Source organism: Lichenostomus cassidix, chromosome 6 (genome assembly GCF_008360975.1).
Source record: "Lichenostomus cassidix isolate B80296 chromosome 6, HeHo_3.0, whole genome shotgun sequence".
Taxonomy (NCBI): domain Eukaryota; kingdom Metazoa; phylum Chordata; class Aves; order Passeriformes; family Meliphagidae; genus Lichenostomus; species Lichenostomus cassidix.
This window is the reverse complement of record NC_139487.1, coordinates 15,756,862-15,780,464: the sequence shown is the minus strand read 5'-3', so window position 1 is coordinate 15,780,464 and position 23,603 is coordinate 15,756,862. Positions and strand designations below refer to the sequence as shown.

The window sequence follows — 23,603 nt, the reverse complement described above, 5'->3', positions numbered from 1 at the left end:
AATGAAATGCATCAACTTTTTATTTAGATGAAGATTCCCAGTTCAAATATTTCTTTCCAAAATGCACACAGTTTTTAAGGAAAAAAAAAATAGCAAACTAGAGAGGACAGCTGTGGTGGCTGAGGCCTCTCTCTGGGCATGCCCCACCTGCCTGCCTTTGAAAGCAAGGCACGCCACTATGCTGCAAGACCTTAGAAGGTGGGGTCATCAAATGGAGAACTTTGACCAAGGATTTCCAGGAGAATGGCACTTCCCTTGCTACGAGCTGTGAGTATTTACTGTTGGAATACAAAAGCAATCTGTTGGGTTGGGATGTTGCTTTTGGTGTTAGCCTAGGATGAGCAGTAGCTACTAGAGTAAGCACAGGACCTTGTTGCTGCTTCTCCAGGGAACTGAAGCCCCTTTGCCTTTTCTTTTGGGTGACTTGTGCCCTTGCTCACCTGCTGGGCAGAGGGGACTGTAATAACTTGGCTTTTCCCTGAGAGATGTGGGAAGCAGAGCTGACGGGATCTGCCTCTGTAAATGCCCTCCATCCACTCCCCAGCGCTAACCTGAGGAGTTAGGACATCCCATCACTTGCTCAGGAAAGGATTCACCCCAGATTTCGACGTGCCGATCTCATTTCTCTTTTCTCCCTGTCCCGTTTCCCCCAAAGCTCTAGTAGGTCCTATCTCCTCCAAAAAGCTTTGCTGCCCTGCCCGCCCCGCGGCCACAACTCCACCCCGCGGGGACACCGCTGCCGGCGCTCCCCGGGCTGGGACAGCCCTTGCCGGGCTCCTGGGCCGTGCCGAAGGGAGTGTGTCCGGCTCTCGGCCGGCGGCGTGCCGGGCAGGTCGCTCAATGCCAGCAGGAGCTGCTCAGGGACAGGGATAGAGGGACGGAGGGATGAGGCCGCCGGGCCTGGCTTTGCGGCAGCCGCGGCACATCGGTGGAATGCGGTACGTGCTGCGCGCCGCGAGCCTTTAGGTGCAATACGGTACGGGGAGCTCCGCAGCGCCCCTGGCGGGGAACGGCCTGCCGCGGCGGCATCTCTATGGTTCCGGGCGCGGCCCTGCCGGGAGGGCGAGCGGGCGGGCGCTTCCTGCCCGGCCTCTCTATGGTGACTTTCCAGGGGGAAGGGCCGCCGGCGCCGCGCGCCTGCGTGTGCCGGGCCCGCCCGCCCCCCGCCGAGGCCGCTGCCCGACGCGCAGAGCGGCGCCGGCTGCCAGCGCTCGCGGCGCCGCCGGTGCGGAGGAAGGCGCGCGCCCCGGCCCCCGCCGCGCCCCCGGGGCTCCGCGGCGGCAAATGGTGGGGCCGGACGATGCCGGAGCTCCGGGCGGCGCAGCCGTGCTTCCCGCGGGCCGGCAGGAGGCGGCGGCGGAGGAGGAGGCGGCGGAGGAGGAGGAAGACGGGGAGCGGGATGGGAGCCGGGGCTCGAGCCGGCGGGGCGGCGGGCCGGGGCAGGAGCGGCTGCTGCAGCGGTACCTGGCGGCGCTCGGCCCCGCCGCGGCGGCGGGTGGGAAGCGCTGCCCGGAGAAGCCCGCGAACGGGGCCGCCTGCGCCGTGGGCCCCTGCGGGAGGATGAACAACGGGGACGTCGGCTTCCTGCTGCCGCCGCCGCCGCCGCAGGAGCCGCCGCCGCCGCCACCCCCTCGGGCAGGACGGGATGAGCCGGGGCCGGAGGAGGAGGAAGCGAAACTGCAGAACGGGGGCTTCCTCCCCTGCCCGCCCTGCCCGGCGGGAGGCGTCCCCTCGGGAACCGCCTTGGAAGAGCCGCTGAGGAGCTGCCGGCTGCAGAGCGAGGCGGAGCGGCGCGGGGGGGCGGCTGCCGAGAGCCCCTCGCCGCCCCGCAGCCCGGGGGGAGACGCCGGCAGCCGGGCGCTGGCCGCCCCCGGTGCGCGGACCTGCCGGGACCGGGCGGAGCTCGCCGCCGCGCCCCCGGCGCCCCTCGGCTTCTCGGACGTGAACCTGAACTCCCGCAACACGTACGAGGTGAGCCGCCGCCGCAGCGCCCCGGAGCACCTGCCCCACGGAGGGACCGCGCCCGCCGAGCCGGCACCGCCGCCGCAGGAGCCCGCGGAGAGGGCCCGGCACCGGGTGGGCATCGCCGGCGCCGGCAGCAGCTTCGCCGAGTTCTTCACCAGGTAAAGGAGCCGGTAGCGGGGCCGGGGAGGGCGGCTCCGGCAGAGCCCGGGGCGAGCGGGGTGTGGGTGTGCCGGCCCGGGTCAGGGGTGGCTGCAGGAGCGTGTCTCGGGTCAGCAGGGCTTAGCGCGATTCCAGCCCCGACGGGCTCTTTCGCCAGCAAGCAGATACTTTCAGTGCAGGACAGTGGCTTTGGACATGACAGTAGTAAGATAAAGGCCCCTTTGCTGCTACAAACTACATGGACTTCAAACTGGTATTTGCTTCCTGTACCAGGGCATTCCACTGTCTGAATGATCACAGTGGTACTGATTAAACCGCTTGGAGAATAAGGTGGAAGTTGTGGGTATTGGAAGCTCTTTTCAAATCTTCGTGTAAATTGCAGTCTTGCAAAGCCTTTGCAGCTTGTTGACGGTGTAGATACAGTTTAGTTACATGTTTCAAAGTGTGTTGTGGAAAGCTTCAAGGACTCTCTCTGTGCTTGAGTTGACTTCTGTTAAGTTTCTAGCGCTAAACCAAAAGCTGTGGGACATCCTGCTTTGTCGCCTATGATCTCTGTCTCACTCTTTAGCATACTACATAGGAGGTGCAGCTGGACTGTAATAGTTTATAGCACACTCTATTACTTTTATTATGTTTGAAGTGGGGAGTTCAATTTCCAACAGTTTTTATTCTCCCAGACTGAGGGGTTGTAGTTATGTTCAAGTCATTCTGGTAGGACACTAGGTCTCTGAGTATTTTAAGATGACAGAATAAAATTATTCTATTAACTGAAGAATTGAGATAGGGGAGGTTTTATCTCAGAGGGGGATCCCAAATTGAGAAACGGGCTCCCTCTGCCAACTCTCAGGAAAGGGGGAGATGGATTCCTCAGGATAAGAATAATGGCAGTTGAAGAGAAAGTTTGGTGCATCTGCTTTGTTTCGATGATGGACTGAGAGATGTCCTGCTCTTCCTACTATTCCCTGCTATTAGTGATCTTCCCTCCAGTGCTTTTCTTCTTTTTCCCTGTGTTATGTGGACTGCAGTGTATTGTATGGGATTTGCTCAGCTGGTTGGAGCATGGTGCTAATAATTCCAAGGTTGTGCATTCAATCCCTGTCTGGGCCATTCACTTAAGAGTTGGACTCAATGATCTTTGTGGGTCCCTTCCAAGTCAGAATATTACGTGATACTACCTTTCTTTTGCCTCACTACTTGAGCACATCGACCAGTAACATTTATATTGTTGCTTTTTGCCCCAAAGCAATAACTGATTGAAATGTTGGAGCGTTTTCCTCATAGATGCTGTGGTTTAACCCCAGGTGGCAGCTAAGCACCATACAGCTTCTTGCTTACCACCTCTTCCACCTCCTTCACCCCTGGCCCCAGTAGAATGGGGAGGAGAATCAAAAATAAAACTTGTAGGTTGAGGTAAGAACAATTTAATAATTTAAACAAAATAAAATACAATAGTAAAAAATAAGAATGATAATATGAAGAAAAACCCAAGTGATGCACAATACAGTTGCTCACCAGCCATTGACTGGTGGCAGACCCTGTCCCCACACACTGATGAGCCCCTTTTATAACTCCCCCAGTTTATATGCTGGGCATTAGGTTTTGTAGTGTGGAATCCTTTTGGCCAGTTCAGATCACCTGTCTCAGCTCTGCTCCCTCCCAGCTTCTTTGTGCACTTCCTCACTGGCAGAGCATGAGACACAAAGTCCTTGACTTAGGATAAGCACAACTTAGCAACAAACAAAACATCAATGTGTTATCAACATTGTTCTGGTACTGAATCCAAAACAGAACACTGTACCAGCTACTGAGAAGAAATTAACTCTATCCCACATAAAACCAGGACAATAGAAAAGTCTGAAGTTGGTGTGGAGTAGACATTGTTGCCAATATACACTGATATTTGCTATTTTTAGTAAAGGCTTGGCTAATACATGAAAGAAATTAATAGCTTCTATCCTGACAAAAGCTATAGTACAGACACCTCAGTGAAGGAGCAGCTCTCAGCAAATCCTATTTCACAGCCCCTGACTGGCCCAGCTGGCTGTGCCTCTGGTGCATTTGGCCTGGTGAGAAATACTGGCTTCAGAGACTTTACCTTCAGCTCTGCCTATACATCCATAGCAGAGCCTTAGTTACAGCTGATTTAATCTCATCAGCCAAAATGAGATTGGCTAATGAGAACTTCCAGTAATTTTCTTTAACAACAAATTCAAACTTGTCTGTCTTGATAGATTTGTCTCTAGATACATAAATACTAGAATGGGTAATATCCATTGTTATGGAAAGTGGTAATAAAACTTTTATGACTTTTCAGTAGTTAGTTCTTGTCTTCTGAACCAATATTGCAAAAGCTGAGACTTCTTACTTTTATTTTAAACTGCCCAGATTCATTCAAAGCTGACAGTTGTCAATGTAAGTGGGTTATCTTGTAGCTCTTAAAAAGAGGATCTCAGTAATGAGGACTGAAATGGTATAAAAAGTTGTCCTGTGTTTGAATGTTGGTATCAACTTTGCTTCCTTGTGAAGCTTCTCAGGAGAAGGGTGCTTGTATTTTTGAATGAGTACAGAACCATAAATGATGTTGCTCCCCAAAGTTTAAGTTGCACCAAGTGGCTGTGTACCTGAGAGAGAACAACTCATTTGTGTTTTGTCAATGTGTAGCTGCTCCCACAGTACTTAAAAAAACAAAGCAAGGTACAGGATGCACTACACAGGTAGCTCAGCAGCCTGGAGTGTCTATTGTAGGATGCTTTGTGCTTGTAATGCTCATTGTCAAGTTTGCAAACTCTCTAAAATTTGGTATCTCCCATTACTTTTTTCCTAATAGCCATAATTATTTGGAAATTCTAAGAGCTGGAATTTTCTTGCAGTTACTTAAAAAAAAAAAAAAAAAGAGAAGGCAAGGGGGAAGTCCTACTGCCTTCAGCTTTATTGTTGTAATTGCCGTGACCGAACAGTTTGATCAGACAGATCTGGGTTAGGAGGCTGCTGTTTTCAGCTGTTCCAGCTTGTTCCCAGCTCTTCAGTTGTCAGACTGACCTGCTTCATAGTTCTTTGAAATAATCCATGTTAATTGTCTGTCTTCATTTCATGGAACCAGAGATGAAACTGATGAGGTGAGGTGGGGGAAAAAGCAAGCAGCTGTCATCAGATGCATCTTATCCAAGCTCTATTACATGGAGAGAGGCTATGCCCTTGAGATTATCATTAATAATTACTTTAGGATCCTGGGAAAACTTGCATTGGTGACTAAAACCTTTTATTTTCAGATAAGTATTAGGTATGATATTTGGCCCTGGACTCTTAAGATATATTTGTGCCAAATCATTATGCCTGTCAAATCAATACTAACAACTTTTAACTGCAAAATAATTGGTTTTGCTCTACTTCTTGTTTCTCTCCACATGTGAAGTGGGATGCCACAAGTACATCAGAGGTGTGTGAAGCAGAGTGCCATGGCAAGGAAAATTACATGACTATGGTCACTTCTCTCCACTGTGCTACTGTTTTGGGCAGAGCAATAAATGGCTCCTTGAAAGTCACCTGTCACTGCTTTGTAGTCCTGTGTATGATTCATAATAAAGTCATAGACAGGCATTGTTCTTATGGTTTGTGGTCTTACATAGAAGCTTACTAGGGCAGTGCCCTGTTCTTGGTTTATTGGATTGCTTTTGGGTAGCCTCAGTGGGTTGTTGTTGGGTGCAGAATGGTTCAGTGAGCAGGAATATTGCATTGATAGTTGAATTAAAGCCATGGTGATTACCTTGACTGCAGCATGCTCTGTATGTGCTGCTTTGGGGGACAGAGCAGAACAGTAAGCCAAAAAGGTCAAGCAGAAGCAAGTAATGCAGGGCTGGGATAAAGATGTGGTGATTCTGAACCTCTTCTAAAGATGAGTTCTATTTCATAGTTCTACAAGTAGGTACCAGGCATCTTTTCAGCTTGTAAAGATATTGTACCTTTCTGAATTGTGTATTTGCTAGACAAATTTAGGTATCTGGTAGTTGGCAAAGTTTCTTATTTCTGGTTTCAAAGCTTACTGTTGACAACAGTGATATTTGCTTTTTTTTTTAGTAGAGCACCATTTTCCCAAATACTTGTTTTCCAGTATTCCCCTAACAAGATTCACAAAAAGCTTAGTTCATCACTTGTAGGTCTTCTTGTAGGTCTTTGGGGTGTGCTGTGAGAAGTAGGTGTAAGGGGTTATAAGCACATATGGCTAGTTGGCACACATATTCTTATGGAAACTGCCTTTAGTCTCATCCTTTCTTCATTGCCCAGAGTGAGTGTGTTTATTGTCCAGAAGTTTTGAAAAATATTCACTTGGGGAGATGATGAGAAGTAAAAGGGAGTCAATATTTGTAGGCACAAAGCGCTAAGAAATCACTGAAGCTCACATCTTTGTCTCCCTCATTGTCAACACAGCCCTGTAGCTCCATGAGTAGGTAGTTCTTCAAAAGCCACTAATCTTCTTTACAGAAGTCCCTGGTAGAGACTGTGGAGGGCTGCAGAGAGGTTCACTGAGTATTGCTACTCAGTACACAGCAGTGCCTCTAGCTCTGTAGTTTATACCTCAATTTATTACTAAGAAGCACTTGCAGCTTTTTGCACTACATAGGCATCTGTCTAGATGCATCTTGTGAAGGTTTAGTACCAAAATCAGTGTTTTGCTTAGAGAAAAGCTTGCCATACATAAATCACCGTGAAACTTCGGGGGATGTGCTGTGCATATGTGGAGCAAAAATACATTTAGTGGACTTTTGATCAAAAATGAGAGTCAAGTGGGAATGAGCTGTCTCAGTTATGACATATCTTCTAAACCTTCAGTTTATGTAAAGATAACAGATTGATGGGGTCACTTCAAAGTGCTTAATTTCTATTCAGGTGTTGCCTGTGCCTATATCTTGGTCAGATCTTACTGAAAGAACTTGCGTGTTTTGATTTTGGTGTTGTTTTTACGTTGTCCAGATTAAAGCAAACCAAACAAAAAAAAGTGCAGATATACTGTCAATATACTGGAAAGATAATTAGAAGAGCTAAGGGAATACAACAAAGCTTCCTCCCCCCAGATATAATGAGGGTACCCTTCACCCTTCTGTCTTTGGGCGCAGTTGGTTTTGCTTTCTCTAAGTAATCTTGTAACCTAAGTGAACAAATGGATACATATAATTGATTTGAATTACAGCTGACTGGAGAGAGTAAGCAAGAGTACCTGGACCCAAATCTGTGGGTAGCTTTAAAAAGTATCCTTTTTTTCCTGAGTTAGAGACATAAGTAACTTGATATAAATAGGAAGTGTCATTCATATTATCAGGTGGAAAATCTCCTCTGTAGATTCTTCCTTCACTGTTTGCTAAGAATGATTTATTTTGTGAAGTTGTGTTGACATGTTTGCCAGTTTCGGCTTTCAGTGGGTGTTTCAACATAGGTGAGATGCTATGTACCCACAGAATCATTTTGGTTAGGATGTCTGTTGACTAGCAAATCAAGGTTAAATTTCAGGTGTGCAAACAGAAGAATGTTATGCTCATTTACTCTGGATAGGTTTTGCATGGCCATGTTGCTCCAACTTTTGTCTGCAGCAAGTCTTTCCCCAGCTACCCCTCAAGAAAAAAGAGCTGATTGAGTAGATGTCAATTCTAAAACATTAGAGCCATATGTATAGTCTTCATCAACCTGTAATGCCTAAAGTATTATTAGCAATTTTTCGGCTCTCCTTGTGTAATGGACAGTGTTATATCCCTGATACACGGTACAGGTATTTGCACTAGGAGTTTTGTAATCCTAACAGGAGTTTTTGTGGAGTAAGTTCTCATTAAAGTAATGCTCTAGCTTTTTTTGTGGGGGGCTGTGTGTGAGATTTTTCAAGCCACACAGCTTAAACTGATTTTTAGTCTGCAGCAAATTGTTGGAATCATAGCTTGTTTTGCTAAGGAGTGTTCTACAGAGGCATTTAAACTTATCTGAAAGCATCTTCTCTTCTCCCCCACCCCTTCGTTTTGCAGAAGGCCTTTTCATTCCTTGGTCTCTTCTGCTTATTTTGGGTCACAGGATTTCTTACAGACTCAATGTATTGAGAGCAGTGTGACAAAGTGAATGGGATCTCCCTTCTGAATAGGCTATGACTAAAAGGAGAATGTTTTACATGGGAAATAACAACCAAAGGAGGTCACTTAAATCACAGCTGGCCTCTAAGAAAATGATAGTTTTATGCTTTTGCTCTTTTAGCTGTTCAATTATTCATTAGGTTATTTTGTCCTGATTGCTTAAGAACAAAAAAGGTTTTTAAGGGTTTTTGGTCACATTTTATTCACACAGATGCAAAAATAGTTACTCCTCTCTTCAATTTCTTGGAACTACTGAGATGTTTATAAAATAAAGTCAGTCCTTTTTTGTCATCACTGGTCTTGTTTGTTGTTCAGCTGGGAAGGGACTAAGTTTGTTGAACTGGATGGTTGGCATTGCATTAAACTTTTCAGCTTCTGTGTGTGCATCTATATTTTTATTATTGCTTTCTAAGGAAGTGAAGAGTGGTTTGTGCCTCATCTCTCTAGTACTGCAGCCTGTTACCCAGGTTCAGTCAAACCTCCCAGAGTTTGAGAGAGCTCCAGCATAAAAATCCTGCAGATTTTTGAATGAAATATGAGCACAAGGAGAGCCTGCAAAGGGGACTGAAAATTTGGCTCTGTATTTTCAGAAACCAGTCAGCTGTGCAAGCCACCTGCAGAGCATTTTGTTTCTGGCTCAGTGTTGGGGTAACAGTCTGAAGAAAAGCATGGATGTTGTGTGGGTGAACTTATGACTTCAATTAGCAAAAAACTAGTTTTCATGGTCACAGATGAGTTTATTCTTTCAGAACTTCTGAGAGCCAAACACTCAGACTGGTGTTCTTCTAAATTCCTTTCCTGCTTTCCTGACTGAAAAGAGCAGCTGTAGCCTAGAGGAGTACTTTCATACAATTTTTCTCCCTTCTCCAAGGTGCTCATCTATTAGGAAGAAGCTATGTTCGGTTTCCATTGTTATATTGGGAAGTTCTATTTAATGTGCTCTTGGGTAAGTGAAAGAGTGTCTTTTGATCATGTAGCATAATAAAAGCTTCCTTGTTGGCTCCCCTTGCCCTTGATATTCTGTTGGTCTAAACTTCTTGAACGTCAGCTGTAGGAATAGATAGGCTAAGCTTGGCTCTGGTCAGGCCTCAGACCTTGCAAAGCTCTGTCCTGTCTGTATTGCCTCAGTTACCTAATACATTCATTAATGTGAGATCTTGCCTGTCTTGCTGCTGGGCAGTAATGAAGCAGTTTGTGTGCTGGATGCCAGAATGCATCAAAACTCAAACAATCCACTTGCTATCAAAGGTATTTGTGTGGTTGGCATCTGTGAGATGGGAAGCAGTGGAGATTCCAAAGCACAAGTATCTGCTTTAGGTAGCTGAGGGAACTGGGGTGGTTTAGTCTGGAGAGCAGGAGGCTGAAGGAAGACCTTGTCACTCTACAAATACCTGAGAGGAGGTTGTAGTGAGGTGGGTGTCAATTTCTTTTTCCAGGTATCAAGTGATAGAGTGAGAGGAAACAGCCTCAAGCTGTGGCGAGGGAGGTTTAGGTTGGATATTAGGAAAAACATCAGCACTGAAAGGCTAGTCAAGCACTGGAACAGGCTACCCAGGGAGGTAGTTGAGCCACCATCCCTGGAGATGTTTAAAAGTCATGTAGGTGTGACACTCAGGGACATGATTTAGTGGTGATCCTGGCAGTGCTGTGTTAATGCTTGGGCTCAATTATCTTAGAAGTCTTTCCCAACCTAAATTATTCTATTATTCTAGCTTTTTGTTGTAAACTGTAGGTGTTTTGCAAATTGCTTGCTGTTCCTCAAAATCTACAATAAGCTGAGTGGTAGATTGGAAAATTTCTTCCTCATGTTTTAAAAAGCTATCAGGCAAAACTGAATGAAATCAGACCCCTGCATTCTCATATCAGCTAATACATCAAAAAAGAATTCTTGTGTTTTCTAGTATTTCTGCAGTTGATCACTGAAGCAGTGACACAAAATATATTGTGAATTGCTAGCTGCAGCAGAAACCCGATGCATTGAGTGGCTGCAGAAGTACTACAGTAATGGCTTGTAGTGTTAGATTGTGCAATCGAGTAGTTGACAGGCACTCATTCAGGCACCAGAAGGGAAAACTATTAACTGAGGCTTAACCAGGCTGGTCAGAGTAGCAGTCACCCCTGGGACAGCCTTCAAAATAAAACTCTGCCCTGTGTTTGAACTTACAGTTCACAGACTTGTAGGCCATGTCAAAGGCTGGAAATATTTATCACTTTTGTCTTGAAAGCATACATTGTATGGAAACATTTGAACTATAGGCATAGTGACTGCCCTGATAAAGGTGGTGAGTTTTGCTGTAACTGCAAGTGAGTCACTACTGGAACATTTTCAGGTAGTTTGTTTAGTGAAGTTGTACTTAGTGAGATATCTTGGTGAGGTGATTGAAGAATTTGCTATTGTCAGGAAACAAAGAAAATGTTTTGTCCCTGTTTCTGGTATTTATATGGTCCTCTGTGAGCTGCTCTAGCTCATTAAGCTGGAGAGTGAAAAAATGTTGATGGTTTTCTGTGGGATTAGTGAGTTGGATTAATTTGCAAGGTATAGAGAGTCTTGGAATTGATGCAGCAGAAGGGAGTGTAGGACATTACTTGGGCAAGGAGAAGAAATGGGCTTCCTCTCAGTGGCCATTATGTGGGTTTATGGGAGGAAGGGGTCTTGTTCCTTTAGGACTGTTTTGCTTGGAGTATGTTGCTCATTAACTAGCTGTGACTTTGCTGGAGTAGATATTCCTGGCCATACAAAAAATAACCAGAATATACTGATACACAGAATATCTGTAATCAGCTGGTAAAAATTCTTCACTTGTTACAGCTGTGATCTAGGATTTTGTTTTAGGTACTGTGGGCAAGTGACTTTTGCTCATTATTAGAGAAGATTGACCATAGTGTTTGGTGTAGTGTCAAAATAGCTTCTTAACTTCCTGATCAAGTATGAAGATGATAGAACAGTCTGGTATAAAACTATTTTGCTGCTGCACTCTGAAAAGTAAAGGGTGATTATCCTCCTTTACGCTATTTGTATTAAAGCATTCTGAAATCTAACCCTGTCAGTTATCTTGCTTATGTGTCTGCTTGTTTATGTATATTTTTTAATGCTTGAGCTGTTTGTAAAGCTGACCTGTGCAACAGCTCTTTGTTAGGAGTATAGTGTAGTCTGGCAAAATACTGTTTATCAGTAAGTGTTCTGTACAAAGTGTTCTGTAATACTGCTAAACACTTTCAACTCTTAAAACTTCCCAAGTGTTTGTGTACCTATAGTAAAACTGTTTTGCAGGCAGAGTTTGTAAAGCCACTTTGAGACTGGTATCTGCTACAAGCTTGATAAGAGAGTTGATGTAATATAGTCTCTTCAGTGAAGTTCCATGATAGTTCTGTTAATCTTTCTGTCCTCTCCAAGGAGCCAGAAGCCATCTTCTTTCCTGCCTCTCAATCCTTAGCAGCTAGTCCTTGACAATTCATTATATTTCAGGTATACCTACTTGTATCCAAGGCTTTAGCTGACCACTAATATAAATGGAAGCATTATATTTAATTTAAAAAAAAATCCTACAAGCTTGGGCTCACTGAAGATGGTTGTTGTTCTGGGTAGGATTTTTTGTTTCCTTTTTTTTTTGGGGGGGGTGGTGGAGAAGGGAGGAGCCAAAAGCTTCCTTGTGCAGCACTTAAGACTGGAGGTTTAGAGTATTACAAACATAGAATCTGCTTTGGAGAGGGTGGTTTGGGATATTGTTTGGGTTGTCTTGGTGCAGAGAGAGAGGAGATCTTTGTACTTCTAGGAGGTGCTAAACCTAGAAACCTCCTGTAACAAATCTGTGTTTAGGGTAACAAAATTAAAAGAGAAGCTTGTATCTAGCTGCTGCTTGTGGCAAGGGGGTGGAAAATGTAAACTGTAAAATTGGTTGGGTCATGTTACTTCCAATATAGGGCAGAACTTTGAAACTTGTGCTGAGAGCAGTCACAAATGTGTTGGATCACAATGGGCTGACACTTGAAGCTATTGAAATTAAAAATGTAGAATGCCTGTTGCTCTGCAGGCTTTGTAAGTGGCTAATCAAAAAGGTTTTATTTCCTTTCAATGATTCATTATTTATGCTTAGAGTTGAGTTACATTTGTTTCTGCATGTTAATTATTGAAAAGTCTTGTTTAAAGCAGAGGGGCTAATTCTTCTTAATAAAGCAATGTTTTTTTGTCTGCTGTTATTTCCAAATTATTGCACACAAGACCATAACTGTATGGCCAAGACTGGAGTATGGTGAAAAATTCTGTTGTGTTCATAAACAGCTTTTGTGTTTCACACATGGTAAAGAGATGCCAATATAAATGTAATAGCTCTTGTTATGTACTTGGCTGTAGTCATGATGGAATATAAAATTGCAGGCTTGTAGGAGTCTTCAGAATTTCTTCTAAAAGCATGGGTTTAGGTAAAAACTACTCATTTTAGTGTGTCCTATCAGTAAAAATGTATCTATAGCAATTCCTAGGACATGCCTCTTCAACTCCTCCCTGATACAGCTCTCTGGATAAAGATTATTGGGTAAATAAGTAATTTCATTATCCCCTCAAATTTGAGCTAATTCAAATTTCAACAAGTTTCAAACATAGACCTATTTTGTATGCCTATGAAGCTTATTAAAAATCAGCATGGGATGGAGCAAGAGCAGATTGCATGCAGAAGCAGAACTCTGTTCTTTGTGGAGATGCAAAATCAGTTGTTTTGTAACACAAATGCAGTTTTTAATGAATTTTGTTACTGCATTCCTTTTGCAAGTTCTGAGGTTTTATTGGAATCAGTAGATTTTTAATGTTATTGCAGAGAAATTTAACTTCAGGGTTTTTAACTGCATTTTTGCAACTATATTAAAAACCCAGAGAAAACATACTGGGTTTTCTTGTCCAACTTGGTGCTCATTTGTATCATTACTTTTGTGCTGGATTTCTCTTCTAAGCCTTTGTGATTCTATGAGGAAAAGTTACATATTATAGAGTGAGGATATTCTTGATGGCATGCTGATTCCTTCCTGTTGTGTGTTGCCTCCCTGGATTGAAAATGAGACAGTTGTCTTAAGCAGTGTTTACTAACAGGTACTGTATGCTTAATCAAAAGGAAAATCTAATCAGCCCTCACTTCCTCTGTCAGTTCTCGTGGCTTTCAAATCTTGTTTTCTCAGCAGAACAACTTCCCTGTTATCAAAGCTCTTGGAAGGTGAATGCAAGTATATTTTAGTGGTTTGGGTTTTTTTTCTAACATGCATTTCAAATTAAATTTATTTGTATATTAGAGTGAGCTGTAAGGAAGCATACTTTCTTCATGGATAACAGTAATGAGGATCACATGTGTTATGCTTTCTACTGAGACCACTTGAATGTTGCCATTTTTCTGTAGTGCAGGATGAATAAATTAGAGAAAGGTAGGCTCATTTTTAGTATGCTTTATACTGATATTCATCCTAAAAGACTCAGATGTAAGATCCAGCCTTCCTCTGCACCTGACATCTGCCTATAGATTGCCAAAAGCATCAGAGTAGTGAAGCTTGAGCCTGAATGTGGAGTTCTAATGGTTGAATGATTGGGAAGGCAAGCTGCTTCAAGTTTTGCTGGGATGCACAAAGCAGTGGAATACTGCTGTTTGTGGCACACAGTGGAGCTTTAAAAAAGGAAGAGCTGTATATGTGATCTGTTGTGAAAGAACTGCAGCAAAATGATGTCTAGCTTGAAACTAGATTAGTTTGATGCTTTTGGTCAAACAAAAGATTCTTATAAGACTACTTGGTCTTGTGAAGAGGTGACTCAATTATATCTAGAGGCAGAGTGCTAGAGATGCATCTAGCCTGGAGCCTCTCCTGCCTGCTGGTGTTTGTGGTTGCTGCTGTTCAAAGCATTTCAGCTTTCTTTGAGTGGCTGTTGCGCAAATATGGCACAGTCTGGTTTTAGATAAAATTTAAGATCAAGCTTGAAGTAATTGTCTCATATTTTCCAGTAAGTTCCTCTAAATCTTGGAAATCTGTTGTCCCCTTGGGCTGACCTATAGCTAGCTTGGAAATTGGAAAAAAAGTTTTTTGTGTTGATATTTTTTTGGGGAGGAGGGGAAGCCAAAACCCCAAAGTAAAAAAACAACAAAAAAAAAGCATTAAAATATCAGGTTCCACCTATCCCCTTCTGAGACCTAATTCTATCTGTGTTTAGATTACACTAACTTATCCTAAATAGCAACAAAAACGTGATTTTAAAAGCAAAAGAAGAGTGGAAACAAGCAATTTCATTAGTGGAACATAGTGTTAATGCCACCTGTAGAAAAGGTTAAGGTTTTTCAATTACTGTATCACCAGTATGGTGAAACTTGAAGACGCTGCCAGGGGCACAGGCAGGAATAGTTGAAGCAACACTGTTAAAAATAAGGAGGAAAACCACTAGTCATAGCTGTCATTACAGCTGTTGTAGTTGTGTGATCAGAGCCCATAGGATTTGTTTAGTGTAATCCAAACCATGTTAGCAATAGATGTCTTGATCTGTACCAATAACTTCTCATTCTGTGGCACTTCATTTAGTTTTCAAGCTCTTCAAGGCACCTACTGAAACATTTTGGAGTGTCATTTGAGACTGTTAATATGTGTTATATAAAAGAAGCAGGGAAAAAGAAACTTGCAGCTTTCCCCCTGGGCTTTTGTAAACTAGAGCTTAAATCAATGAACTAATTTAATACTTCTATCCCAAGGGTCCTTGCAACAGAAAGCATTGTTCGGATCTAAAGTGTAGGCTCTTTTTAAAGGAATTTTGAGGTTTTCAAATGGATTTTGCCATTCTGTACCTAAATGCTATTGACTTTTCAGCCATCTCAAAGATTGACTCTTCCTGGGACCAGTGAAACTCATGAATATTCTAAGCAGCAACCAATACATCAAATCTAGTACACTTCCTGCAGTTCAGTGAATGCAACTTGTAAGCATTCACAGATGCTGTTCCTTAACAAGGCTTTTGTAAGGCTTTACTGCTGTCAAGAACACATCAGATGTGATACTGTTAGCTGCCAAAACAGTGTATTAAAAAGTGTCCTTCCATCTCCAGCAAAGCTTATTTGTAAATCTCTCATTAATTTCATTTGGATTCGAATTCCTATGTGAAGTTTATTCTGACATGATATAAAGTTTTACCAGCTTTTTGCCTTCACAAGAAACAGACTTCATTGAATATGTGCTCAGTAAAAGTAAAATGTCTTTTCTTCCAGACTACATTCTGGAAGGTTTGTTTTAATATTTTATTTGCTTAAAAAATTAAAAATAAAATCTCATAAAAGCCATGAGCATGCCTCAATGTTTTGTATAGAAATATTAATTAAAACCTTTTGTATGTTTACACATTTTTTTCCTTTTAAAAATCTACCAGCTTCCTGGTTAATAATAAACCAACTTTGATACAGTGACAGATTGCAGTCAGTGTTAAAGCCATGCATCTTTCAGCTTCTACAAGTGCTTGAAGCAGTGGAGTTCAACTGCCAAGTAAACCTGGTGGTATTCCATAGTATGTACAGAGACTGAATGGTTATTGCTATTCATGAAGTCAAGAATGGTACTCCAGAATGTACCTTCCTGAATACCTGCTTTTGGAGGGAAAAAAATCTCTAATTAAGTTCAAAGACAGCTGCTGCAGAAGTTGCAGATTTAAGGGCAAAGCTGTGGGGTAGTGTACACAGTGACATGCTGTCTTTAGAAAACTTCTATCTTGTTCTGTTGATGATTCTTTGAATGCTCTTCCTTCCCTCCTGAGGACAATGTAAAGCACTGTGAAAGGCGTCTTGTACTTGTGAAATGAGCCTTTGTGTTATTTATGTAAGCACACTTTTTTTTTCTTGCTGAGTGGATCTGTTCATTTCACTAATGGTGTGCAGTGAGGATGGTATTTTTTGAAGACATGGGTACCACAGCTAGTTTATTTCACTGTTCCTCCTTTCTAGGCTATATCAGAAACCACTGTGTTGGAGTTTCTGTTTTTACTTTGCTTCCACAGGGATGGGCTAAGATATTGCAAGTTTCTCTGCTGGGGACAGAGTTGTGGGACATGTGGATCACAACCAGTGCTTGCAAGAACAACTTGTATTAATTAAGTTATTATTAATAGCAACAACTTGGTCCATTAATGGCAGACAACTATTCAAACCATACAACCAATTATTCCCAAATGTGCTTTCTCAGTAATTGGGTTGGAACAACATCTGGGAGACCTCCACAGAAGTGGCATGGTGTACTGGGACACCAACAGCATCTCCCTGGGCATTCAAAAAAAGTCTCTCATGATGTTGTCTTTCATCAGGTGTGTGTATATAATCCTGTACTCCCTGCCTTGCTGTAGTAACTGCTGTTTTTTCGAATGCAGTATTTTTTTTTTTGTTTGGTTTTTTTTTTTTTTTGTTTTTTGACAAGCTGTTGATGATGGTAGTGTGTGGCAGTAGCCTCAGATGGAGTGAAGAGAGTCTTGGTGTTCTGGGTTTCTTGATTTTTTTCCTGAATTCCACAGGACTTACCAGTTTTTGGGAAGCTTCCATGCTCTATCAGTCCCTGCTTCTCCATCTCTCCATCTTGCTGTTTGGTGGTGGCTACATCCTCAACTACACACAAATTTAGAGTCTATAGAGTTCATTCATGCCAACTTGCACAGAAGGCATTTTTGACAGGCATTTGCTTGTTTCCCAAATAACAAAAAACATTCTGGGAATTAAAAACATAGCCTGTATTTGAAGACCATACAATGTCTTACAAACATGAACAGTTTCTAATTGTAAAACTATGCTCCCTGGCCAGAAACCCTGACAGCACTGGAATTTAAGAGCCCTGAGTACTTTTCAGACAGATTGTAGTTGTTGAAGCATGCTTCTTTTATCTGGGCAAAGCCAAGAGACTGTTTGCTGTGCACAAACGTGACTGCATCCTATTTGAAATGGAATTGTATTTTAAAATACAGCAAATACTTTAAGTGAAGAATAAATCTGGGGATCTCTTTTCAGAAGAGGAGTGTGAAGCTTGCTAGCTAGCACTGTACAAAACCACCTTCCACTAAAATGCTCCATATTCTGTTCTCTGAGGTCAACTGCTAAGCTTCCTGAGAAATAACCTTACAGACTACTGAGCTTTTAATCCCTTTGTGTTATGAGTTTCTGGAAAGTAACTTTCCAATATTCAGAATAAATACACTTCTTTCATTTTTAAAGCACTTGTACATAGCATGCTCTGTGGGAGCTTGTGATTGGAGTCAAATAGTACAGCTGAGTATCTGACAAGTGGTCACTCACAGGGTCTTGTGATGGTTGGCTTTCTAAGAAGTAAGAGCAGCACAGTCATCTGCCTCTGTGAGTGTACTTGCTTTAGGCACTGGTAAATCTTATCTGCTAAGATGAAGCTGTGTGATTATCCCTTGGTTTTCTAGTCCATGTTAAGAAAGTTGAAGGTGTGAAGATTGGTAGAAGTAATGATTCACTATTTTTTTTTTATATCTCTTAAGTTACAGGGTGTTTTTCATGTCAGTTTTTGTTTCAGTCTCCAAATAAGTCAGGAAGACACTTAAAGCAAACCCCAAACAAAAGTTTGAGAGTCTGTTGCACACTGCTTATATTTAAGAAAGTGCCTGGTATTATGAAAGAAAGCTCTGATATTGCATAAAGTATTTTAGAGGTAAAGCTGAATGTTAAGTACAAATATTAGCATCAAAGCACCTGTAATAAAAGGTGCTCCACTTCAAATTATTTGAAAGTAGAATGCATTAGGTGATTGCTGAGCAGTAAATCTCTACAATTCACCCAAGTGGTAAACTGATGGAGAATTTGAAGAAATGTAAGTGGGCACAGTATGCTTATAATAAACAAAATGAAAACCTTCCTCTCTTTTCAGAAACTTTTTCAGTAAAAGGACAAAAGAACTCAAACCTGCTGCCCAAAGCGCTCCTGGTTGGAAGTTGTTTGGAAAAGTCCCACCCAGGGAAAACCTTCCAAAAGATTCCAAAATTATTCAGCAGGTGAGTAAATATCACACACCTGTAGATATGAAAGTTGTAAGACAAACACACAGGTACTGCATTTCTCCACTGTTTTATCCACATTGTTGTTATATGACCACAGGGTGCTCTGAGAACACTATTTTTGGGGTTTGTTTAAATAATAGCAGTTATTAAGGAATTTGAGTTTTCTGATTGTCTTGTACATTCTTCAGTATATCTCAGTACTTATAAAAAGTACTTACAAAAAGATGGTACGTGTTCAAAAAGCATTTAAGCTGCTTTTCTCAAGACGTTAGAACTTGTATTAATTTCCCATAAAACTCTGTCTTATTTAACATGGTATGCTACAATCTGAATCATTTTTCCACAGTTGTCCTTGCCTGAAAGACTTCTATGTAGGTAACTTGTAAAAAATGGCTTAGAATTCTGAAACATGTAATCTTAAATTTAAAGTTTTAATCTCACTCAAGGGAATTATTTGTTGCAAAATAATACTGTAAATTGAACTTGCTTTGGAGCTACTGGAATTCTTCAGAAAGATACCTCTGATTTCCTTCCTCTGTCACCAAGTTGCACTTCCATATAATTGTTCCTGTGGAGTCTGTCTTTGATAAAATGATACTAAAATGTCAATCTTCAAAGGTGAGCAATTGGTAATGTATCATTAGTGTAATGTTAGCATGCAAACCTGAAGTTGAAAGATTTGTTGATATAAGAAATATGAATGTCCACTGTGTTGGTTAAAACAGTAACTTGAATCTCTTGAGAGCTGCTTTCTCTGTCTTCTTTATTAAATTCCAAATAAGCTAATGTGTTTGGCAGGTGCAAATGGTTGTGAATGAAGCAGTGTTCAGTTATCTCCTAATAAGAGCTTTGTGGCAAAGGGGGCATTTTGGGAGCAACTAAAGTGAAAGACAAGAGGATGTTTTTGAAGGACTTCAATGCAGTAGGACAATGCAGTAGGACTTGTGACACAATAAAATGTTGCCGGAAAATGATGAGGTTACAGGAAGCGTAGTCTTGTGGGTCAAAACTATGTGACCTTTAAAGGTCCCTTCCAACCCAAATCATTCCATGGTTTATACTGTGTAGTAAACTGCGTGCTGCTTCTACATTTTCAAATACAGTTTTCTTATTTAAGTGATTTTCCTCTTTGGGTGGGAGAGGGCAAGCATTCTTGGCTTGCTTGCAAGTGGATGCTGTTGGCCTTGTGCTGTCAAAATACTGTGGTAAAATGCAGATGTCTCTTCCATTCTGAGAAGTGGAGAATCTGGACAATGTTACCTGTCATCTGCGTACTATTTTCTAGTAATGAAGATATTTGTTCTGGAGACCATGTTATATTAGAATGGTTTGGGTTGGAAGGGAGGTCTGCTCTCCCTGCTATGGCAGACACCTTAAAAAGACCACATTGCTCAAAGCCCTGTCCAGCCTGACTTTGAACACTTCTAGGGACGGGACATCCACAACTTTCCTGGGCACCCTGTAGAAGATGATGATCTGAAAAAATAGTCCTACTTTCTTATTCCATTGTCCCTCAGTGATTGTGTTTGTTTTAAACTGTAGTGTTCCCATTTTTTTTTTCCGTTCTTTAACTTAATTCTTTGTTAACTTCATTAACATAATGTCAGAAAAGCAAACGTATTACAACAATGTATTATCTTTAACCATGATTGAGTTGCTCCTAGTCATGTGGTTTGCTAGATTAGAGTCACTGTTGGATTTACATAATCTTGAGTAAAGTATCAGCAGTAGCTAATATTTTTAACTTTAGCTAAAGCATGCATGGTCTTCAGATAAAGCTTCATGAGCTAAGAGATACAGTTACCAAAGGGAGAACCAGCTTGACCATATGCTCTGCACACAGAGCTACATACCTAAGGAAATTTAATCTTAAATTGAGAAATGACCCTAATGTCTCCATAATTAGTGTATGTTAAATGTCTTGCACATGTGTCTAAAATTTACTGTATAGCTCCTTTTGCATATGCCTTTTGCATATGCCTTTGAAGAAAAGCTGATGGTTTCTTTTCTAGAAAAATTTCTAATTTGCTAAACTGGTGATGGGTTAGAATGAATATTGGCACACTTGGTTATTGAAGATCAGTGGGGAATAGCATCTTCACTCTCAAATGGCTGACTGTAGTCTCTAGACTTAATTTCTCACTAGGCAGGAGATGTGAGTGAAAAGAATATAAGACCTTCAAGAAGTTGATGTGATTAAAGCTTAATGTGTTTTGTTCACATGCATGTGACATGCAATTCTGTGAACCTGTCAGGTTTCCTTCATAACCTACATGGAGTGTCTCTCTAAACCTGCACTTCGACTTTCTAAATTGGAGTGGAGGGATCAAATGTGTTCTGAAACAGAAATTCTGCATTTCCCCCCAATTTTTGTAGCTCTTTGTGGTGAGAATCATGGCTATTTGTTGTTAGCTACCTTTTGTAAAATGAGCCTTGGGTGTAAGACTACAATAAAAATGGGTTTAAACCGTAGAAAAGCTGCCTGTGAAGGAGTTTATTATTAGCCATAAATCTTGTCGTTCCTTGACATTATTTTTCATGGCTGGACATGGTCCTTTCATTTTACTGATGTCAGTGGCCAGCTTTGGGAGGGTGCAAATAAACCCTCGATTAAGGAAACTCGGTAATGAGTCAGCATCCTTTGGGTGAAAGATGAGATCTTAAGAAGTCCTGTTGCAAGAAAAATTAACTCACAACAGGAAAAACTTTTCAATAAATAGGAGGAGGAAGTCTTTTGGATAAGGATAAAACTTACATCAAAGTTTTATGGCAATACCATGAAGCATGAAGTATTTTCCTGTTAGTAAAACTGAGAAAAATTGCATCATTATAGATTTAGAGCCAAAGGATTGGTAGGGTTTATGTGCCCCTTTTCTATCCTGGCTTAAGGAAACCCCTTTGTTTTCTTTGTTATGGTAAGGATGCTGTAGTAAATTGATAATTACATGTAAATGAATGCTGCTGGCTCCCAGTCACTGTCCATCAACGAGACACTGCTATATGTGCCTCTCCAGAGAAGTCAGGTAGTGATTGTAATATCTTGAACAACCTCCAAGAAAATCTGGAAACTTAATTGAGGATACTGTTTCAGACATTTTTCAGATGACGATGCTAGCCAGCTGTGCCTTCAGAGACCGCCTGATGAGTATTATTGTCAATTTCTTTTCGAGCTGCTCAGCCCGTGGGAGCTGCTGGATGTCTGTGTGGCGCAGCAGCCTGCGGGCTCTGCCTGCACCGTCCCTGCAGCTGCGCCGCCTCGGGCGAGATGCGCTCCTCTAACTGGGTCAGAGGTTGGAAGTTCTTGGCAGCTGCATCTCCCAGCTCGCAGCTGCTGGCACGCTCATCTCTCCTTGGATTTAGAGCTGCCCAAGCAGGATGTGATTGAGGCCAATTCTTTTGCTGGACATCTCCTTCCTCTGGGCTTCTTTCCTTCGCTGTGTTTTTTGAAAAGGGAAAACAACTCCCCAGGACTGCAAATGTCAAATGCATTTGATGGTTTTAGGAAGTGTGCCTTCTTTCATGAACTGCAGCTAATAAAACTAGCTATTATAAGAAATATGTTGTCATTAATGATCAGTTTGGTAAATTCTTTTCAGTCTGTACAAAAATCTGCTTTAAATTAACTGCTGAAATACTTTAATGCAGAAGCATTTAAAGCAGAAACAGACTTGTGGGCTGATATATAACATTTTGGAATGTATTGACTGAAGTCCAAGTTCTGTTTAAAAAATGCAAGCTCAATTTCAGTTTTTGTGCTTATGGTTAAAGAAAAGAGCTTTTAATCTCTGATAAAAAAAATTCTGAATATCAAGTCATTAAGTTTAGCTTATTTTATTAAAGCAGGCTTGCATACATTTTATTAATTTGTTTAAAGCAGTATGGTGGGATTTTTCTAATATACCTGAATTAAAGTAAACTCAAAATATGCAATTACACATTGCAAAAGAAAAAAGTAAAACATACATCAAACTCGCTTTATCAGCAGTTTTAATAATGGTGCTCTCAGTGGCAACTTTAAATGAGGTGGAAAAAAAAGGCTTCTTTTCTATTTAAATTTGCCACTCCATTAAAAGCTTGCAGTGATTTTAGAAATGACTGCTTATTCAGAAGTGAAGCCATCTTTTCCAAAAGCTGTCATGCTGTGTACAAAATGGAAGGTTTTTTCTTAGACAGTCCATTAAATACTAGCTTTGACTGTGTCACTGTTGTACATCTGACCTCTGAAAATATGTTGGGGTGGCTCTGAAATCTCTATAAAAAAGAAATACTTGAAGGCTAAGCAAATTTTAGCGTCTTCAGTTGCATATTTTTCCGATGTTGTTATCTCCCGACTGAGATCTAATGGAGAGATTGCAGTCACTGATTCGGCAGAATTCCCATGGTCTCCCAGGGACAAGGGTTTTCAGAGGCTTCTCTTCAGAGGAACAGATGTGTTTGGAATCAGTTTTCATAGACTCAAACCTTCTAACTTGCAATATTAACTCTTCCCTCCAGTCTTGGTTGTTACACTTTAAAAGTGCACAAAGCTCTTAAGGCTTATAAAAATGTGTATGTGTGTTTGCAAACAAACCCAAGGACTGACTGTCTCAGAGAAGTTTGTACAATGCCTTTTCCCAGGAGTTGTTCTTAAGCAGGTTGTTATTTAGAGGGTACATTGGCTCACCTTGCACTACTGCTGGAGAAAAGAGAAAGGCAGGACTGCTGTCTGTTTTCCAGATACAGGGTAGAAATACATTGGTAACAAACAGCCTTGAAACAAAGAGCAGATAATAAACTGGGGCATTGGGTCTTGCAAGGAGCCTGTAACACCTGAGTAACAATTTTTCCTACCAGAAGCAATGAGAAGGCTGGAATGGTTTTCTTTCTAGATGCTGTAGCAGTTCAGATTCTCAATAAATGTCCGACATTATTCAAGAATCACATGTATAGTCAATAAAATATCTATTCTAGAGGTAAACCAAAGACATTCCCCAGTGTTTTAGATTTCTTCAGTGATTATCTTTTCAGTAAAATGGTAATAAAACTGGTAGGACCTCAGCGTGACAAATGCTTTCTTTTGTTTTGCATAAAGGCCATAAAATACAGTTCAGCTCCTACTGCCAGGATGTACCCAGTTGTTTTCACAAGGGAAACTTGTTAAGAACTTCTTATGATGTCAGTGCTATATTGTTGGCACAAATGCATCTTCAGTGGAGTACCTTACAGGGGGGATGGGATCAGTGTTTTGAAAATAACGCAGAGGTGTTGAATCTACTGATGTGTATTCTTCTGATTGCTGTTTTTTTAAAAGCAAAGTCTTTGAGGGCAACTATGAAGAGTATTGATGCCATTTTTCTCTTCCTAAAGCTTAAAAAATAAAGCATAGGCAT

At 41.6% G+C, this 23,603-nt stretch overlaps 1 protein-coding gene across 3 annotated transcripts in view; it reads left to right on the top strand.

The window, feature by feature from the left end:
• The first annotated feature begins 1,161 nt into the window (after nucleotides 1-1,161).
• Nucleotides 1,162-23,603, top strand: part of TBC1D12 (TBC1 domain family member 12) — a 41,537-nt gene continuing 19,095 nt past the window's right edge. The window contains exons 1-2 of one of the 3 annotated variants that reach the window (XM_085065244.1): nucleotides 1,162-2,123; nucleotides 18,105-18,228. In XM_085065244.1, the coding sequence (XP_084921370.1) occupies nucleotides 1,285-2,123; nucleotides 18,105-18,228 (963 nt within the window). In that variant the 5' untranslated portion in view covers nucleotides 1,162-1,284. The remainder of the gene's footprint in view (nucleotides 2,124-18,104; nucleotides 18,229-23,603) is intronic. The other 2 variants (XM_085065242.1, XM_085065243.1) reach the window with 2 other exon arrangements.